We start from the raw sequence: 21,531 nt of genomic DNA, 5'->3' as shown, positions 1-21,531 counted from the left end.
AAAAAAAAAAAAAATATATATATATTACATAATTCATACCTTATCAGCACTACAAAAATTGTGATTGTCCCTTTGAGGCAGAGGGAAACTGGAAAAACAAGATTTTCAAGAAACGATCTAAACTGCTCAGCATGATATTCATGTTTTAATCATTTTTTTTACAGTTGAAGACCCTAATAAGTAACTGGTGATCCCTGTCCAAGTGCATGGAGAGAAAAGTACTTCTACCCCAGCTCTTAAACCCAAGTGTTACGGTAGAGAAAATGCAAATTCAAAGATTACTTAGAAACAACCTTTGATCTTCACATAGCTGAAAGTCAAGCTCTTCTGCCTAACTTTTCAATTCTAATTCCTCTCAAATTCTTATGATTAAGGCCAAAAGAACCATCAGGCTACAAAGTGAATACCATAAAACACCTGTGCACAGAATTCTGCATTTGCACCTAAGTTTCCACAGAAAATAAACCATCAGAAAGACAGTGCCTTTGAGACAGATTTAACTCAAGCTGCTTCCACTTGTTATTTCCCAAGAGCCCCCCAAGAACAGGGCAGAACAGATTTGCAGACTTCATACAGTAACCCCATCCCACACCCTAACAGACACTCCAGACACTGTCCTCATCCATATTTCAGATCAACATTGTCCAAAATCTCCTCAGCTCCACAAACGAGGGATCCTTACTCCCTCACCCAATGGTCCTGTGCTGCCACTGTGCTCCCACATCTCTGAGGCTAAAGTCAATCCTGTCATCACCTGAACTCTTGAGGTGCTGTGACCACAAAGAAAGCCAGCAGGATACAGCTGCTCTGTGAAGCACCTACTTATCATTGTCCAGCCTAGTGGCATTAATAAAAGAACAGTGATAACATGGCTTCAGGGTAATTATATCCACAGATGTACTTAACTTATATTAATACCCATCTAGGTAGAAAGACTTCCCCTGTGGCTTAAGGCAAGACTCTGGAACAAGCACTGCCACATACTACTTCAAGGCAAACCAGCTTGTTAAGGCCCTCAGATTAAGGCTAAAGTATTTATACTATCTTAGATTATAATTAGACTTCAAAGTAACTTGACAAGGAGTTCGGTAGCTCTTACCTAAAGCCACATATTCTCCATCTTCCATATTTTTCACATTAATCATGTCCTTTTCATATTCCAAATATTCTAAGAACATTTTCACAGACAATATATCATCCTTTTCATCAGCAGACTGAATAGTAGTTTCAGTTAGGGTGTTTTCTTTCTTGTAGTTCTCCAGTAAAGTTTCAAGCCTATGAAAATCTTTTTCTGCCAGCCGAAGCAGTTTAGCCAAGTCCTTAAAAGCAAAAAAAATAATCCTACATCACAAGACTAATGCAAATAGATGCTTTTCAAAAGACACTAAAACAGAAGTCAGAAGAGTCAAAATATTTTGTTATGAACATTAAAAATGTCTTTTAAAAGGGCCAAAATGATTGAATAATTGCAAAATCACTCATTCATACAGCTTAAAGATTTTTGTCAAGCTTAATTTTTAAGGACTTCAACAGATACATTTCCCATATTTAGATGCTATATCCACAGTATAACAATCACCCATCAAGAACACAAGCCTATATAACACCACTTTTATAAATATAAGCAGCTTTGCTTTACAAATTATCAAAAGTCAGCCAAATTATGATGATACACAAGTAAAGATCAGAATCTCTAATTTCTGCTGAAATACCTCTCCAAAACAAAACAAAGTTAAGAATATGCTATGCAATTAGGATAAAGGACTGAAATCAGGAGATCCTGGTTCTATTTTCACTTCTATTCCAATTCTGTATGAATGCTGAAGACTATTAGGTACATAAATTACTAGACATTTGGACAGAGGTGAAAAAAAAGTATTATAAAACAATTCATTAAAAGCTCCAGGCCACAAAAACATGTAAATTGTTTGTTTATTTTATCTTAGGCATTGTAAACATACTATTATGCTTAAATCACCACTCAACCCTACAAGGCAACTGAACATTGAAGTTACTCACATTATCCGAGGGTGGAGTGTCTTTCTGTATGTTCTGGGAATTTAATTTGCTAACCAGTTCATAAAGATGTAACAGCTTCAACTTGCTTGCACAGAACTGCAGTAGTCCTTCATCCACACACTCAAGCTCTGAGGAGAAATAAAACTGCATTTGAACTGGAATATAGTGCTTGGATGTTTTGCTTGGATTTTGCGCTGCCAGTACATTAAAAATCACAGATCCAAAGCACCATATCCTTAGTGCCTTCCAGGGGCTGGTGGGGGGAAGAGAGAGAGGGTGCACAAACTAAAACATCTACAGGCGAAAGTCTGTGAAAGCTTCTTTCTGAAGGAAGCTTTTCCTGAATGCAAATACCTAACCAAGTTGCTTGGGCTGTTTTGTCTTTTTTTTTTTTTTTTCCTTTTTTTAAATATAACTACAAGTCACTAGGCACAGAGCACCCATAACAAAGCCTTACTAGCAAGCTATTTGCCATCTGCATTTAAAAAACAAAATATGCAGAAGCAACACCTGTGTTATCAAGCAGCAAAACTAAGCAGAACAAGTGTTGTCTCCCTGTGGACCAGAACAGTTCTACAACAGTCTTACAGCACTGCAGACAGTGCAAATGCCTCTCCAGATTTGCAAAATGAATATCCACTTACCCTGTTTCTTTAAATTATCCATTAATGTTTGAGTGATGCTTGTGAGAGATGAAAGTGGCATCCGCTCACTCGTCAATATACTTTCCAGAGCCTGTTAAGTAGACAGTCAACAGAATTAAACATTTAATTTTACTGTAAAAACATACAAGGTATGCCAACAATAGCACAACTTTGACAATGATTTTTCATCTGTATTTTGTCCTCACATGTATTTGTGGCATAATTTGATACTACAGAAAAGTCAGCTCTATTCTTATTATTTTGACTTTTACCATAGAACATGCCTTGGGGAAGTCAAGTGTCAAAGTTAATTCCAGTCAATATGGTGTAATAACAAAAAATAATTTTAAAAACCCCACAGAACAAAAAAAACAACCAAAACAAAATAGCTCAATTATTTGCTTCAAGTAACTCCAGGAAAAAAATAATATATTTTGAAACATTTAGAAAGATTTAGTACTCTAATCTAATAATGCAAATTTTTTTTTTTTTTAATCCTAAAGTATACTGGCATCTAAATATTCACCTGTTTCTTTGTAGCAGGGTATTTGATATCAAGTATTAATTCCTTTGCTTCAGCTTCAATCAACTCTGCAAAGACAATCACAACTTAAATTCCCATTTCTCAAACCCATTCTGAGAAGCAAGTCATTCTGCACCAGGGTTAAGACACACAAGGGTTCATGTCACAGAGAAGCAGCCACTATTACAAAAGTTGTCAAAATAACCTTGGGGAAAATGAACCAAAGTAGCAGCTCAGTGGCATCTCTTAATCCAAACATGTCTTCTGTAAGAAATACCATTAGTTACAGGAAAAAGTAGAACCAAATGCTGGATGCCATTACATAGCATAATGGTTTGCAAACAGACAATGTTTTATGCAAGCACTCAATGTAGGGTTAAGATTTACATGGCAGACAAGGCTTATAATGGACTCTTGTATGAGATACATTTAATCTGGTAGCTTATAAAAAAAAATACAAGCTACTTAAAGATCGTAATTCATGGCACATACAGCTGTCAATGCACTGCAACCACACCTGTGTTTGGGCACTTACAGGACAGATAGCACAAGAACCACTTGATAACATTTCTTAAGAAATTATGCAAGACAACCTACCTGGATCTGAGGTTTTTGCTTTGAGCAAAGCATTTAACTTCTTCACTAGATGCATATCCTTTGCTCGCTCACTCTTTTTATCACTGGAGGGAAATAATTTTGATTGTATGAGTGAAGAGAACTGAAGTGAATGACTCAGGAATTACTTTATTTTTACATTATTTACAATACTTTAAGGTAACACATATTAATGAAAATAAAGTTAATGTATTCAAACCAATGAAACTACTACCAGAGTACTACCCAGCCTTAAAAGGAACACCAGATTTGCTCTAAATAAAACATTGCTTCCAAAGCCAGTAATGAAATTCTTTTGGTTATACAGAACAGAGGCAGTCCTTACCTCAGTGCTAAATGGAAAGGTACATGGACAGTTTTTACACTTCCAGAGACTGGATCAACGAGGCATATCTGGTAAGTCTGGGGCTGCCAGCCCTGACTGGTCACATTGTTTAGACCCATTATTTTATAACCAGGGTACAACAACCTGAAAACAACAAAAGACACAGCATTTACATTAAAGAACAAAAATAACAACCTTCCCTTTCCTGATTAAATTCACTGATTAAAAAGATGATAAATTTTATAAAGCTAATATTTAACAACTGCTAAATGTGCTTATCAGGAAAGACTGTAGAGTGATGAAACACGACAGTCCCCTTCTCTAAAAAAGAGAAGCTGCATTCAGTAGAAACACCATGGGCAACCCAAGAAGTGCCTGGCACCACTTTTTCCACTGCCATACCCATGCATCACTTTACTGCAGCAGCGGAGCCAACATGCCAACCTGCCAGCTGCTGCTCACCTACAGTATTTCCCCACGTTGAAGGCTCCAACCCGAGGCCCTTGCTGCGTGCTCCACACTTCCAGAATGCCTCTCCTCGGAGCATAGATCACAAGGAACTGGGCTACCCTGCTTGGGCCTTGTGCATTTCCAAAAGGAGAAGAGTCCATCTTCTCGGTTTCCCTCTCATGAAGGTCCTCTACTGTCTGCATCCAACCAACTTCGGCATCGCGGTATCCTTCGTAAGAGAAGACAGAACTTCATCAGCATCCAGAAGTGAATAAGTGATTAGTTCACCATTCAGTTAAGTATTATTTCAACAGCAAACTGCCTTAAACTGTGTTTCAGTCGGTGCAACTCTGGCCAGTAGCCAGACACCTGTCATGATCTGTGCTCTAGTGACTCAGAGCAGGGTCCCCCATAGGACTGCAGAAAAATTCCATGGAAGAATGAGTTCTTGGAGAAGCAACAAAAAAACCAAAACTCATTAGATCTGTACACTAGACATTACATTATACCAAGGCAAAAGCTTCTCAGAGAACCAAGATCCATATTTCTCACAATTCAAAACAATAAAAACAGATTTAAGGAGGTTATGCAAATTTTCTTATTACATAGCATATGTAAGTTTTCATTCATACGTTTTCACCGTTAAAATGCAATTTTTAAAAACCCAGTAAAAATACTCATCTTCTCTGTCGATATTGCAAAACACATTCCCTCAACATCTTCCCAAACAAAAAAGGCAAAGATGCTCTAATGCCATCACTACACTATGTAATGGTTGAGAAAGCACAAATGAAGATTCCAAACTACAAGTGAAATAATAATGCATAAAACAAGTTAAGAACTAGGTATATGTTGTGAGGAAGTTTAGAAGTATTCACAATTTAATTAATGAAAAAAAGGTACAATCCAGAACATTTAATTCATTAGACAGTTTTGATTTAAAAAAAAAAAGAAAGAAAAAAAAAGAAAAAAAGCAAAAGAAGCTACTTCCCAGCTCTAAAGCTTCACCAGGGAAAGGCTGGAAAATTTTAAGTATGTGTCTGACTATCAAATAAAGCTTGGGGCTCTAACAGCACTTCCTAGATAATACGAAGCTCTCAGTAATGAAGAAAAAAAGTCCAGGAATGTCCAAAAAGCACCTATTATAGTTCATAAGCTTCAAAATATGAGACAAGGAGAACACAAGGGAAGCATGATTACTCCAGCTATTACACTGTTAGCGTGTCGCTAAAGAAATTGCTACTTTCATGACCACTAATCTTCTGAATTGGTAGTGTGGGAGAGTGAAAAGCAAGAGATTTTCTTCCCATTCTTATCTTTCATCTCATGAAAAGCTGTAAAATTTTAATTCTATCGAGAAAATAAGAATTGTTGTAAAATTAGGTATAATTACAACCTGGGAGCTTAACACCTGCATTGTTTTACAGAAAGCCCTCAGCTTAGAAGAGGCTGAGCACTTCCTTCTCGCTTAGTCACCACGATGAAATGAGAATCTAACAAGCTCTGTATCTTCCCACTGATTTTTCAAACTTCTGTTTATTTCCTCAGCAGAATTAAAGAAGATACTAGAGCTTATCAAAAGAATCTTGGAGAATAGAGCTAAAGCTCTTCCAAAAAAGTTATTAGGCCAAAAGCTTCCTGTTGGGATACAGTCTGTAACAAACAAATAAAACACAACAAATCAAAACACAGACCTTTATGGACTTATTACATCTGCCTTTGGTTTGTAATGACACAAGGTGCCAAAGCCTTTGTTACTAATGGAAAAACATCTGGAATTCTAAGTCTGAACACAAGAAGCTGCAGTGTTTTGAAGAATATTATCTGCTATACTAATACCCACTATCATACCTTTCCACATGCGAACTGCAAGTCCTCTTGTAACATCCAGTAAAATAACCCTTCCAAAATCATCTGTTACTGCTGCCAAAGTGTTACATGGAGACAGACATATTCTCTCACCATGGCGGCGGGAATCTGGAAGTCCAAACCTAAAATAAAATAAAATCGAGCAGAAGTTTACATACTTATTTTTCTTCAGAAATTGTAAACAGAGTATCTTGTAAGGACTATGACTTCTTTTTTAAGGTAACATAAAGGTACGAGTAAAATTAAGAGCAAATTACAAAAAAAGTTCTTGTGTTGTCTGTGAGAGATCTCACAGATCTGTTTAAGTCCTACTGAAAACGAAAGTTCAGAAACTAGGATAAGAAATTGTCATGCATTCTCAGGTAAGGATCTCAGAGGCAGTGAGTTACTTTATTAAGCCTTCTTTTATTGATCAATAGTCTTCAGAATATTTAAAAAAAAAAAAAAAATCAGGAAAACCAATCAGGAATTAGTCTTCTGTCAGCTTTCTTGATAGCAAATGGCTGCTCATGGCTTGGACGGCATACGCTCTGCTGGGTAAAACCCTGGCTCGATGGCTGGGCCCAGAGAGTGGTGGTGAATGGAGTTAAATCCAGCTGGAGACCAGTCACAAGTGGTGTTCCTCAGGGCTCAGTATTGGGACCACTTCTGTTTAATAACTTTATCAATGAGCTTGATGTGGACTCAGAGTGCACCCTCAGTAAGTCTGCAGATGACACCAAGTTGGGTGGGAGTGTTGATCTGCTGGAGGGTAGGGAGGCTCTACAGAGAGACTTGGACAGACAGGATTGATGGGCCACAGTCAGTTGTATGAGCTCCAACAAGGCCAAGTGTCAGGTCCTGCACCTGGGCCACAACAACCCCAGGCAACGCTACAGGCTTTGGGAAGAGTGGCTGGAAAGCTGCTCAGAAGAAAGGGACCTTGGGAGGACTGATAAACAAGCAGCTGAATACGAGCCAGCAGTGTGACCTCGTGGCCAAGAAGGCATCCTGGGCACACTGTATTAGAAATATTAGAACTTGCATTAGAAATAGTGTGGCAAGCAGGACCAGGGGGGTGATTGTGCCTCTGTACTCGGCACTGCTGAGGCCACACCTCGAGTATTGGTTTCACTTCTGGGCCCCTCAATACAAGAAAGACGCCAAGGTGCTGGAGCAGGTCCAAAGAAGAGCAGCTAAGCTGGTGAAGGGCCTAGAGCACAAGCCTTATGAGGAGCGGCTGAGGGAACTGGGGTTCTTTAGCCTGAAGAAAAGGAGGCTGAGGGGAGACCTTACCACTCTCTCCAACTACCTGAAAGGACATTGTAGAGAGGAAGGTGCTGGTCTCTTCTCACAAGTAACAAGTAATAGAACAAGAGGGAATGGCCTCAAGCCACTCCAGGGCAGGTTCAGACTGGACATTAGGAAGAACTTTTCACTGAAAGGGTTGTCAAGCATTGGAACAGGCTGCCCAGGGAGGTGGTTGAGTCACCATCCCCGGATGTGTTTAAAAGCCATCTTGATGTGGTGCTTGGGGATATGGCTTAGAGGAGGATTTGGTAGAGTAGGGTTTATGGCTGGATGATCTTAGTCGTCTTTTACAACCAAAGTGATTCTATGATTAGGCTACAACCTATTGTTCCCTTTCTCCACAATCAACAGGGCAACTGGATACCTCCTAATTTTTGTGAAGGGATTTAAGCTGACATAAGCAGCAAGCACCTCATGTGGCTTCTTTGAAGCACTTCAGTGATAAACTTCAGGACTGATATTTGTGAACTTATACTGCCATTAAACTGTTCTTTCACAGTGACAATGAACCCACACACCGGAAGTGAAAGAGATGAGTAATTCTGACAAACCAAAATGAAACAAAGCTTAAAACAAATTAATTACAAATTATCATTGCTGCTTTAAGTGAACAAATATAAACATGTTCATCAGTTATATACCTTTCAAAATAATTCAAATAATTAAAAACAAAAACTGACCTCACTGCCAGTGGGGTTGCAGGTTCAACTTTTGGTTTCTGTTTTGGGGCAGATTCTTCTTCATGTTTACTCTTCCAACCAAGCCAGCCACTTGCAATAGAAAAACATGTTAAGAGACTCATATTAGTGGTTCTAAAAATCCTCAAACTATTATGTAGCTACTACAAAAAAATAATTTTATGTCATTTTTAATTTTATTACCTGGCAGCATTAAATAATGCTGAAGTCAGTTTACTTGCAACTGCTAAGGCAACATGAGACAACAATGGCTGTGAGGTCCCCTGAAAGAAAGGAATAAAGTGTTTAGAAAGTCAAGAAATAGTCAGCTGTGAGCCACCCTGAAATGAAGGAACAAAGTGTTTAGAAAGCCAAGAAATAGTTCTTACACTGAACTCAACCGCAGCATAGTTTTTCAGGCCTCCTATGGACTTTCAGCTCAGAAAGCATAGCTTTAAGACTCTGCAAAATTTTAATTCACTGCCCCCAGAAAAGCCATTCTGACATCTCTTTACCATTTCAAAATCCTCCTGCAAGTCACTGGTAGCTCAGTATGTTTGTCTGCAACAGAAGTTAAAAAAACCCTGTGTATGATTTATCATGGGAGAGTTAGCTGGTGTATGGCTTTGGCATCCTTGCAAATATCAACGTAAGCAGTTTTCACATAAACATACCAGCAAAGCAAGTACAAACTCAAAATTCCACTTCTAGCATTTTCAGTCAACTTTTGCTACTGATAAGAACAGCACACATGTAGGGTCTGAACGTACAAGACACAGAGGTACATTGTCAACCTTCTCCACCAATACAACAGAAGTTGGCATAAGTGCACTACAGGTGTCCTTAGGCAGAAGTTGCATTTTAATTCTTTCATGTAGTGGTTGCACTACATGAAGTCACCACAGTATACTCAGGCCATAGGTGTACATGATCAAAGGCCAAAGGCCTCCAAAAATCTGTAAGCTGCTTATTTGCATAATCTTAATATAATTTTTTAAAAATCCTTTGGTTACATAACTGACAATAAATTAATACATGAAAAAAAATATTTGGCTATCACATTCATTTTAAGATAGAAAATAAAATTTCTTATTATCAGCAACTCGTGGTAGACATCACTATCACATCCATGCCAAACCTCTCCAGTTTCAGAAGACCCAGAACAGGAAATGTCAGCATAAAGCCAATAGAAGAATAACTCAGAGAAGAGAAGGATTAATTATTCTAAGTTTCAGCAAGTCAGCTTTGTAGTACATACCTCCAGGGCAAAAAAGAAACCAGTGAAAGGACTGGATCCAACAGTAACATACTGAGACATAGCAGGTGGGCTGTTTTTTATAGCTGCATTATATCCACCTATATTGGAGGCAGTCTTCATTTGATCAAAAGGAGACAGTGTCATGATGCCTAACAAAAACATTAAAGTGAATGTCTTACACTTTCAGAACAAAGACATGCAATTGCTCTAGAAGCCTAGATATATTCCTGCCTTCTTGACTGACCAGCTCTTTAGCCTGAGAGAATTAGGAATAACTGTATCTAGCCTCTCTCAGCTGTTTCTTACCCAACAAGAGGACAAGAAAGCTACAGCTTTAACATCCTTTCTCCCCTCAAGTGGACAAGAGAGGCTCAATCAGACTAGAAGAGAAAGTAAAGTACATTTTTGATGATGGTTAATGAGATCATTTACTATGGCAGCCTTCTTCCACTCTTTATTTCTATCCAACCAGTACCATGAAGTGCTCTCACTCCAAATTTAACAACACAAAAACATTCATTTAAGACAAATGCTTGAAACAAAACAGAAATGCTTACCAATACTAGCATGGTCAACAATTGTATCCACATCTTGCAAACCCCATTTCTTATAAGCTAATGGTGGAGGCTGAACATTCTCATTGCCAGATGCTGCAGCTGACAAAAGTTGACAAAACACACAAAAAAAACCCTACTGAGTCAAAGAAAAAGGAACAGCATAACAGAGAAAAAACCCTGATGCAATCTCAAGCCACAGAATAACCTAGTTTTAAATGAATATACATTTAAACACCTGCTGAGTTAAAAGGGCCTTTTGAAATACTTACCTTAATGGAAGTAAAACATTTTTTAAAATTATCTGAACTGCACATGATATTTCATCACAACTATATTGTATACTTGCAGAAAGCTTTGGTTTACTACTCATTTAGGGTTTAATATTCTGTACAATTTTAAAATAGTACTAACGTTTATTCCTGTGGCCTGGGCATGCCTAGCGGAAACTCCCCTGCCAAAGTACTTGCAAAGTCAGCACACTCACCAGACATGTAACAGTGTGGGGCAACAGCAGTCGTGAAACCAAAGTGATGATTGAAACTTCAAAGTATCTGTTACAGCAACCACACATGATCAAGAATGAAGAATACAGACAGCACTCTGGCTGCAGATATTACAACTAGCTGTGAGTGCTTTTCTGCAAATGGTGATCTTCTGTCATTGACAGCGTAGAGCATGTTCTGGTTGTGTAAGTAGATGGATATTTCCCATTACAGCATCTGTTTCCTTTTGTATTTGTTGCATGATTCACTTTTAAAGTTCTGATTTACAAGAGTTTTTCCTTCCCTTATACTCCATGGAAGTGCTACCTTTTCATTAAGAAGATAACAGACACTATTGGATAGACCCAGGGAGCCACTTAGCGTGGTGGATTAGGACCTGAGCAAAGGTGAAACTAGACGTTTAGGGAAGAATATTGGAATAAGTACACACATCTGATGCTTCCCCTAAGCCAGCTTCTGAAGAGACCTCGTCAGCCACAGGTAAGCTCTAAGCACTCAGTAAGCCTCCACAGCTTTCTTCTCCCCTAACCTGGCAGTTTCACTCTGAGCCCAAGCAAGCCTTTAGCATCCACATCAACATCAGGCAAAGCATTCCAGAATCTAACCTCACACTACATAAACACGTCTACTTTTTATTTTGAATTTACTATTATCTAGCTTAATTTCATGCCACTTCATCCTGAACTGGAAGAAAGTAAGCAATCCACTCCTATTTGCCAACCCCCTATGATTCTGAGAAGAGCTGTTTCTTCACAGTAGCACTGACCACTCGTCCCTTCTATGTAAGATTCAAGCCTCAGTTTAAAGGGGCTCCTGTCCCAACAGTTCCTAATGCTGTCATGCTGACAGATCCATTGTGCTTCCCACCTACACCCAGCCTCATGAATGTCTGCTGATGTGGTTTGCTGTAGGGGAAACACAAATCTGACAAATTTGAAGTTCAATGAGAACAACCATTGCGGAATCTGGAAGAACAATCCAGCAACAACACCTTGCAGAACTGTAGCAGCACCATCCTTGTGTGATCTACCACATACTACTGCTACATGGTTCTCCTCTCACCCCAGGAAAATGACCCTGATTCCAAATTAAAGTATAAACAGGCACTACACTGAAGGAACAGGATCGAAAGTTGCACAATCAAACCTGGTATCAAAAGCTCTTAGACATTAAGAGCAATGACCATCACAGCATTATGACTTCCAAGTCCTTACTGGGAAGAAAAGCATTTCACTGACAGTGAAATGAGCATCCTGAGAGGCTAAGAATCACCTCAGCAGTATGCTGTGGGTTAACCCAGTGGCAAGCAAAGCACCATACAGCTCCTCGCTCGCTTGCTCCCTTCTAGTGAGATGGGGAAAGGAATCAGGATACTGAAAGGAAGGAAACTTGTGGGTTGAGATAAAGACAGTTGAACAGGGAAAGCTAAAGCTCTGCAGGCAAGCACAGTAATTCATTCACTTCTCATCAGCAGGCAGGTGTTCATCTGTTCCCAGGCAAGCAGAACTTCATCACACACAATGATGACTTGGGAAATCAAATGCCATAACTCTGAACATCCCTCCTTTCTTCCTTGAAGCATTCCTTGAAGCACAGTATCATATGATATTGGGTAGCCTTTTGGTCAGCTGGGGTCAGCAGTGTCAGCTGTGTCCCCTCTGAATTTCTGGTGAACCCCTAGGCTGCTCACTGGCAGGGAAGTCTGAGAAACAAAAAGCCTTGATACTGTGTAACCACTGCTCAGCAACAGCTAAAACCAAGGTATGTTATCAACACTGTTTCCACCACAAATCCAAAACATAGCCCTATTGCAGATACTATAAAGAAAATTAACTCTATCCCAGCCAAAACTAATATACAGTATCATGGTGAGAATGTACAAGACTGACATTGCTACTCAACTTGTGCTCCAAGAACATTTTCCACAGAGAAATTTCTTTGCATGCAGCAGATGCATATATATATAGATGGCCTAGCAAGGAAGATTCAAATCCCACCTTGATTTGATATTTAACAAACATAAGTAAATTTCACCTAATGTAAAGTGCTATTATCAGAGTCAGAAATAAACATTTCCTCTTAAACGTACCTCTTGCTACCTGATTGCGACATGCACGAAGGGACTGAAAGAGGCTGAAACCATCAATTGTCACAATTGCTGCTGGGTACAAGATACTTAGTTCTTCATTCTGTGGAAGAAAATGGGGGAAGGAAGAGAAAAAAAAAATCACTCTTACTGTTCTAACAGCTTCTTTTCTGGCTTTTTAGACTATTATCTATGCAAAGATGAAGATTACATCCAAAGAGTTAATATCTAACAAGCCACAGGCAACAGGAGAAGGCAAAACTACAGAAATTCAATATTAAACAGTACAAGACATGAATAAGTACATTATTTAGGCACTTTTTATCTTCTTTCCATTATTTTTATTTTGGTTAATGTACTTCATGGCTTAGGGAGAAAACACAAAAGTTACAGCAGCTTGAAGGCCACAGAAAAACAAGTTTATCTTGAATGGAAGTATCAAGGTTTTACTACCCAAAACCTGGATTAGTGCCTGAATCACCACTTGGGCACATAAATGCTAATTTAGTAATATAAATTCAGGACTCAAATTCTTTCATGCTTCTGTATTTCAAAACTGATCCTAAAATGTCATGCTAAATTACATGAGCATTTGTATAAAGCAAACATGGAAATTTCTGTGACTTCATTAGTTTTCTGCACAAAGCATGCCAACTCAGCCAAGAGCAAAGAAAGCTGGCTTCACTACTGAATAGCTTGAGCTCTGCAAGAGCCTTCTCTGCAGGAAATGCTCATAATGACATGGAGGTTATCAGCACTATCTCCTACAAAGACTGTTTTCATTTTCGGCTACCTTCTCTGTGAAGATAAGTCCTTATGAATGAGTACATTTAGCTCTTGGCACCTGTCAAGTTGCATTTTCTCCTTTCGTCAAAACATTATTGTACTTTGTGCACATAAACAAATGAAGCCTTCCTTTTCAGTGTTATCACAGAGAGAAACAGAACAAATCTACTGAGCTAACTAAATACTCAAAAAAATGAAAAAAAATTCCGAATCCTCAAACTACACAGACACAAATGCTTCTAGAACAAGAGTCTCTTGTTCTAAGGAATTGTCCATCCCACCAAAAACTGGTAAAGGACACAGAGGATTCACAGAGAAGACTCCCTTCCATACCCCATAACACTGGCACTTCGCTTTTGAAATAATCTGACAAAACCTGTTCTGTGACACCAGGATGCCTGGGAATTTCATAGGTTCTGCACTTAAGCTGTAGGACAGGATCTTCATTTAAAAGCTGTGCAAGCAGCAGTACTCCACTCTAGAAGAGAAAGAATAACAAGCATGAACAATTCTGTCTTTTCCGAGGGAAGACAAAAAGCACCAAGTGCAGAAAGAGAAGTTTTATAGAAACAGATGTTTATTACAAGAGCTTGTTTGTGGGCCTGCCATGCTGAGAAACCCACCTCGGTGTAGAAACGCACATAGCCAGAGGTGAAGCCAACGACAATGCAGGTCCAGTCAGGACGGCCCGTGGAACTCCTGTTTCACAAAGAGACACCAGAAGTTAGAACCCAAACCCTGCTCTAAGCTGCAGACTTATAGAAGTGTACCCCTCAGTAGAGTGATGATGCATGTAAGAATATCAGTGCTTACCTCTTCTGACTTGCCAGTGGGATACACAATACACTACTCACGCATTCACTAGAAACACAAAAATAAAACAAGTATATCTTTCACCAGTTGTGAAATTTTGCTCTACACAAAAGAACTTGCCAAATCAGCATTTCTGATATTTTAAGAATATATTAATGCAGCACACAATATATCAAATTCATATGAAAAAGAAAAAAAAGAAAAAAAAAAAAAAAGACATTTTCAATTACAAATTCAAGAGTGCCAAAACAGATTGCATGAATGCTTCTTACACCTTGCTAATGTTGTCTTTCACCACTCTCAGACCAATTATTCTGCCAGTACTCTTCAGTAAAGATTCAAGTTAAACCTCAGGTTATCTAAAGGCAAGTAATTTTTTTTTTTCTGATCTATAATGATATGCCAAGAAAAAACAATTTTTAAAAAACCACAATTAAATCAGACTTAACAAAATAAATTTTTTAAAATGCATTACACAATTAGGTAGATTTTATATCCATTGCATTTCACTACTTGATAATTTAAAAGCATTTGAAGGGCTAACATGGTCTTCTCAGTGAATGCAATAATTGAGCATGCTCAATGCACGGCAGGCAAAGCATGCAGAAGGCAAGCAGATGAGCAGGCCTCATTATCTCAAATTGAAAGTTATTTAACTGTTACCATGACAGAAAGTTTTACACTGTCTGGGGAAACAGAAGCAGTACAAAGGTTTTATGAAAAAGCATAAAAATTCAAGATGACATTCCAAACAGCACTTCAAGCATAAATGCCTGCAGTATTGTTGATTATTTGCATTTCAGGTCACCTCCATTCCCCAAGGAGAGATTAAATAATCAGGCTAGACAATTACAGATAAAAAAAGCTTTCTAAAAGCAAGTTCGACATCAGCTGAAATTAAGCTACAACTTCAATGTTTTACAAAAGCAATGTTAAATATCTCAGTGAAATATCACCTTCCAATAGCAAAGCTTAGCCACTCCAGAATGCTATCAGTTGAATGCGACTTGTGGGGGGATACACACACAAAAACCACACAAAAAATAATCAAGTCTTTTGAAAATCTTACAGTAATTGGCATATTTACACTTATACAGAAATAGAACAATCACCTACAGGAAACACTGTAAACCTTAAATCAAGATGCAGTGAATATAACTGCACCTATCTAAGGAAAGCTACTTGTTCCACATGATAGTGCCTCTTGGGGCTGTAATATTAGGAAGAAATAAACCCCCAAACAGAATTTCTTTGCCATTTTTTAATAAAAGATGACAGGGTAGTATTAGTGGTAGTATGGGAGGAAAAAAACCTTAAAGAGATGCACACAAAACAGTTCAAATGTATGACAGCAGCAGTTTACAAGAAAGGATTATGATTTTTACAGATTAGAGAGAACTCAATTAAGTCAACACCTCCTGCAGTGTAACAGAAGGTTGGAGCCAACAGGGAGCATGTTCTGAAACAGACAGCAACTCAAGGCTGCAAACTTAATAATGAAATGCAAAATCCTCTGCCATATGGGAGATTTGAGAAAGTGTCTGTCTGGTTATTTGAAGAAAAATCGAGCAGAAATATTGCATTAATACCAAACACATGACCAAAGCAAATTTTTCATGTCCCTAAATGACTCAGAGCCCAAGACCATTTCTTGCTCAGAGAGTTGACTTTATATTTGCTTATTTCCTTGAGGGTTTTGAAAATTACAAGTGTTTCTAAAACAACTTCATACATTTCCAGTTGCAACGCTCCCCAACAAAAATTCACCTGTACTACAAATGTAGGCTTTTGAAAAAAAGGTACTTAGTTTTTAATTCTTCTAGAACAGGAACTTTCAGAAATCTGGATTATCATGCTTTTTATAAGTGTCTAAACTACATGCAAATACACTGATTTGCACAGTGTGCCTCTGTTAATTTGCATTAACATGTTCTGAGATTGCACACTATGCATGAAGAATGACCTTTGCAGACAATGTTTCTGATCACCCAGGTTACTTCACTTCTGTTTTCAACATTAAAATAAGTAAGAATATGAATACACTCAAATTAAAGAAAAAAACACACTAAAAGGCATAATGCTAATTAAACATGAAAATGACATTTTAATCACAGCTGCATTTCAACACCTACCCTTCTTCAACATTCAGAGAGCCACTCCAGCCAACAGCATATTGCATTTCCTCTTTTCCCTTGTCACTGTGCTTCCATTTAGCTGCCATTAAGAAGAAAGACACCATCTATACAGCTGTCATGTTTTGCATCTCACAAATGTAGTTCTATTCCTAATCCTTCTCTTCTGCACAACACATCCTAACACACTAAATACCAATTGCAAACACTGAAGACCATAAAAATAATGAGACATTTTTAGTGAATTTTCTAAAGAATTCTCATGTTTCCTTGGAACTTTACATGGAACAACACACTAGTAAAATTCTGAAATGCCTAGTTTTGTTTAAAAAGATTCATACAGTAATATCTAAGTCATCAAATTTTAAAAGGTTCAGTTCATGAAACAGGGATCTTTAGGAGAAAAGCACCAAGCAAGGGCAAACTTCTGGGGACATTACTGAAGATTAGCTTAAACAAAGAAGAATATTAACTTTAGTCAGCAAGGAAGACACGGGGATTCTATGTTAAATCTGACAATTTTTAATCAACACATCATAATCAAGGTTGGAAAACATTATACTTTGTTATTCACAGGGGGCTACTACAGCTGACCCTTATTGTTGAATCATCTCCCACGTGCCAATGGGCAACTAAAAAATAGTGTGATGTGCCATTTATCTGACACCTAAATTTATAAGCCACAGGGACACTTCTGCCACTGTGTGGTGCAGTCGCTACCGTGCAGCTCAGAAGCAGTTCTCCAGCAAATGAACCAGATCACCTCCTGAATCGTGATCCACTAAGAACTTTCTGAGGAGTACTGCTAGCTTTTCACTTTTAGTGAAAAATTAGCAATTAATCTACATCAGTCTTGGAACACACAGCTGTGCAGGGAATGACAAATGCAGCATGACAACTCAATGCAATCTGCCTAATTATGCAACTCTGAGCTTCGTCAGCCTATTTTTGTTGTTTAAATGGTATTATTTTCCCCTTATCTGAAGGTTTCCCTTCATCATGCTCACATGCCACCACCTGCAACTGTTACTAGCACCAGCACCTCTGGCAACAGCACATACATAAACAGCAGCTGTCTGATCAGTGCTCAGATATTACTACAGGTACTTTTAAAAGTCCTGAGAGCCCTACCTTTGAGTAAAACATAAAGCCACCCATTCATCAAGAGGAAGGAGAATTTTCTATCAAAAGTGGAAATATCAAAAACAATTCACCTCAATACTCCCTCCAAGTCCCTTCCAACCCAAAACATTTTATGATTCTATGAAGTGACATGGTCTCAGCTCATTTCTTTAAGGGAGAAGAAAAATAAGGTCAAGTATTTTTTAAGAGCTAAAATTAACACAATTTTTCCTATTATTAAGCACAACTAATGTAAATATCTCCAAGTATCTCAAACTGAGTGGTCATAGCATATATTAATTATACATGATAAAATAGTTTTCTCAGATCAAAACACAGCTGAGAAGTAAAGACAAAACAACTTACTGGCCAAGCAGTACCTAGAAAATACACGATGTGTAATATAAAGCACTCCAAAATTCTTGAAGGTATAACTTCAGGGGGTAAGCAGATGAGAGTGGAGAGGAAATAAATTTTGTGTGGATTACTATTAATTATACTGGCATACATACTTAGTAAAACGTATACTTACGCACTAAAAAGACTGCTTTCTGTTCATTAGCTATTACCATGAGGTCATTTGTTGGTGACAAGGACAACACACAATCCTGAAGCCAGTAATTTCTCTGGTTCTTGGAATTAGATTCCTCTTCTTCCTACAGATAAAGCTTTAGTCAATGTATGCAACATTTTTTAAATATAGCAGAACATATAGCACTGACCAGCACTAAGTAAATACAAGCAGATAAGAATGAAGTAACTAAGCTGGCATTCACACTAAAGCCTCATGAAAACTTCTAACAGGCATCAGGTGCCTTTCACAACATGGAACTTTTACAAAGAAGCTAATTCAAATTATGAAGCTTTAATTTTTACAATTTCATGATGGTTAAGTAAAGGCTTAGATACCACTGTTACATATAAAAGCAAAAACATTGCATCTTTTCCCTCAGAGCAACAAGCCAAATATTTGATTTTATTGAAAACCAAGGTAGCTCCTGCTAAGCATAGTTCAAAAGGCAGAAAGCAGATGGGACTGCTACAAGGTCTCTCAGAGATGCTGCTCCTCCTTTTCTTAGCTCCATCCTCTTACCCCAGTCACAGCAATACAAACACCCTCCCTTGTCCACAGTCTCCATTGCCATTCAGCCAATCCTACCTCCTCCTACCTCTCCACACTCTAGTATCTCAAAGCAGCTACGCATAAATAAAAAACCCAACAGATTCAGTGTGATCATTTTCTAATCCAGGTGATTTATTCTGTTGTAATAAAGTTGCATCTACTTGAAAATCTATACATTTACTCCCAACAGGAAAAAAAAAAAAAAACACAAACTGTAGCAACAATCTGCATATCACACTCTTAATCAGCTATTCACTGTATTTATTTCCTCTCATAAGGCTGTACAATAAAAACAGCCCCATTGTGCACTTCAGAATACCCTGTATATCCATAAGGTCTATATTAGCACACTGCAAACGTTCTGCCAACTACCTTTGTGCACATTATCTCTTGATTTCTGCAAAAGGACAAACTATTTTCATGCCATTTCTGTGCTAATGGATGTGATAATTTTTCACTGATTACTGACATTTTTCAAGACATTAGAAAATGGTGAAGTTTTGCGGGATACTCATAACTTTAACTCTCATGACAGATAAATGTATCGTTTGCAAAAATACATAATCAAAGCCCAGAGACAGCCTTGTACTAATTTTTAATGCAATTATTTTCAAACTGAGGGGGAAAAAAAAGCAGAAGTGAAATGCTTGTTTAAATATTTAAAGAAATTTGAATTCTAGCTGAGACAGAATTTAAATGAAATTATCCATATGCATAAACTAAGAACTTGAAATCTAAAGACATAAAACATAGCCATCATATTACTAACAAAAATAGCTAAAGTTAAAAAAGGAAAAGCACTGAACTTGTCAAAAAAAACTTTTAAATGTGAAAGAATGATTAAAATCAGCACTTAAGATTTCAGCATCATCATCCCTACAAAATAGCTACTTAGTTCCATAAAAAGACATCTCACATGGAAGAAAAGACAAGTTTAACAACTTTCAGGGTTTTGTTTGTTTTTTATTTTCCAAGCTTTAACAAAAGCTGCTATGTTCCATGAAACTTCTCCAGGTGATTTGAGTAATTTCAAGAAAAGATGCCTTTTACACCAATAATGCAGATCAACCAACAGCTAAAAGTTTTAGCAAGGAAATTCATTGTTATATTATACTAATAAGTCTCAACTGAGACACAAACTCATATACTTATATGCTCCTACACAGAACAGCCTGTTTGCCCTGAGTGACAGCTTGAATTAAGAGTGACCTGTAATCCCTAGCAACTATGGAGGAAATCATGCAAGCAAAGGCCTTTAGCAAGAAGGGTGTGAGCTACCTGGCAGAAGCCTGACATTTTAAAGAAAAGAGTGAAAAATAAGACAACTTCAATTTAGCAATACCTGTTGGTTCTATCAAATTACAACCTAAGTATAAAACACAGCATTTGTTCTCCTCATTAAGCAAGTTAAACACTACAGCACATCTAACAAAGATGTGGCCTGACAAACACTCATTTCATGTCAATTACAATGGAGCTGAATATCCACTCTATTTAAAGTTTTTACACTCTTGTCATTCCCTGACATCAGCATCAGTGATTCATCCCTGGGAGACACCAGGCTCATTTCAAACCGTGTGTCACTTCAGCTGAAAAATTGGTTTCCCTGCTGAAGTAAGTAGCTACAAAGTTACTGCCCAACTCCTCGGGCAGACTTCCCACATACTGAGATAAAGATAGCACAGAAGAGAGGTTTGTTAGCAAGGCAATTAGCTCTAAGAGAGAGTTAAGCAAGCAATTCTGTTCAGATGATTCACTCAGGTGCAGAGGATTTCTACACAGAACTGCAAGTCAGCTGGTAGCTAGAATTCACAGCCTACCAACATTTAGTAGACTATCTGAATTATTCTTAGTTGAACAGGTTAGGCAGAGGGATGGTTTTCCACCCCTTAAAAGAACAACTGTCCTGCCCCATCCCACATACGTACTTTGGTCCCTCTTGTAACAGCATCCGCACATCACAACATCAAGGGAGCACTATGTTATACAGCAGATAAAGCTGCTTGTGTCAGTGGTTCATGATTTAGGAAGTTTTGATTTATCTTAATTCATGATAGATTATTATAACTTCACTGCCATGCCCTACTCTTCCTGGCTAGCTACAGGACAAAAAAGATGCCCTCAACTGCAGCAGCACAGAAAGATGTATGCATACTCTAGTGAGAAAAAGCCTATGGAATACAAGCATACGAGCAATTACTACAATAGGCAACATCCAGGCTTTAGAAACAATTACAGAAGCCAGGGACAAACAAGCATTCACATTTAAAACACTGGTCTTTCTTGACCAGGTAGGAACAATATAGAAGGACAAAAAAAACCACACCACACAGAAACCCGTGGAAAAGTCTTTTAGAAGAGGCAAGTTAGCAATGAAGACTCATGTGTGAACTTACAGGTTCTTGTAATTCTGCTTCATCCCAGGCTCCCCAGCCACCATCTTCCCAGCTTGTTGATTTTCCTGCTTTAATTAAAAAAAAAAAAAAGATTTGTCAGACAAATATAGCACAGGCAACCAAGGTTGCAATCAAAAAGCACTGCTGGTGGCATCTCTCTTTTCCCCACCAGTGCAGTGTAACATTATGGCAGATACTAAATGAGGTCTACAGAAAGAACCATGAAGGGAAAGAAGTGCCTGTCTGGTTTGTGTGTTCACTTCCATTTTTGACACTATGGAAAAGCAGTACCAGAAGATATAACCTAACTGGAGAGAGGTGTGACAACTCCTGTGTCAAATTA

General features: G+C 38.1%; 1 protein-coding gene across 1 annotated transcript in view; it reads right to left on the bottom strand.

The window, feature by feature from the left end:
* Nucleotides 1-21,256, bottom strand: part of RAB3GAP2 (RAB3 GTPase activating protein subunit 2 (non-catalytic)) — a gene marked incomplete at its 5' end in the record, with an annotated part of 34,547 nt that extends 13,291 nt beyond the window's left edge. Inside the window, 19 exons of the mRNA XM_008936092.1 lie at nucleotides 1,100-1,319; nucleotides 2,020-2,147; nucleotides 2,664-2,754; nucleotides 3,190-3,254; nucleotides 3,784-3,866; nucleotides 4,127-4,270; nucleotides 4,589-4,805; nucleotides 6,428-6,567; nucleotides 8,416-8,505; nucleotides 8,617-8,696; nucleotides 9,671-9,819; nucleotides 10,228-10,326; nucleotides 12,820-12,919; nucleotides 13,979-14,080; nucleotides 14,226-14,301; nucleotides 14,416-14,463; nucleotides 16,548-16,629; nucleotides 18,202-18,325; nucleotides 21,189-21,256. Of these exons, the coding sequence (XP_008934340.1) occupies nucleotides 1,100-1,319; nucleotides 2,020-2,147; nucleotides 2,664-2,754; nucleotides 3,190-3,254; nucleotides 3,784-3,866; nucleotides 4,127-4,270; nucleotides 4,589-4,805; nucleotides 6,428-6,567; nucleotides 8,416-8,505; nucleotides 8,617-8,696; nucleotides 9,671-9,819; nucleotides 10,228-10,326; nucleotides 12,820-12,919; nucleotides 13,979-14,080; nucleotides 14,226-14,301; nucleotides 14,416-14,463; nucleotides 16,548-16,629; nucleotides 18,202-18,325; nucleotides 21,189-21,256 (2,106 nt within the window). The remainder of the gene's footprint in view (nucleotides 1-1,099; nucleotides 1,320-2,019; nucleotides 2,148-2,663; nucleotides 2,755-3,189; nucleotides 3,255-3,783; nucleotides 3,867-4,126; nucleotides 4,271-4,588; nucleotides 4,806-6,427; nucleotides 6,568-8,415; nucleotides 8,506-8,616; nucleotides 8,697-9,670; nucleotides 9,820-10,227; nucleotides 10,327-12,819; nucleotides 12,920-13,978; nucleotides 14,081-14,225; nucleotides 14,302-14,415; nucleotides 14,464-16,547; nucleotides 16,630-18,201; nucleotides 18,326-21,188) is intronic.
* Nucleotides 21,257-21,531: the final 275 nt, after the last annotated feature.

This window comes from Merops nubicus, unplaced genomic scaffold (assembly GCF_000691845.1).
Source record: "Merops nubicus isolate BGI_N331 unplaced genomic scaffold, ASM69184v1 scaffold9602, whole genome shotgun sequence".
Classification (NCBI taxonomy): domain Eukaryota; kingdom Metazoa; phylum Chordata; class Aves; order Coraciiformes; family Meropidae; genus Merops; species Merops nubicus.
The sequence above is the reverse complement of the archived record's forward strand: the minus strand, read 5'-3'. Positions and strand labels throughout refer to the sequence as shown.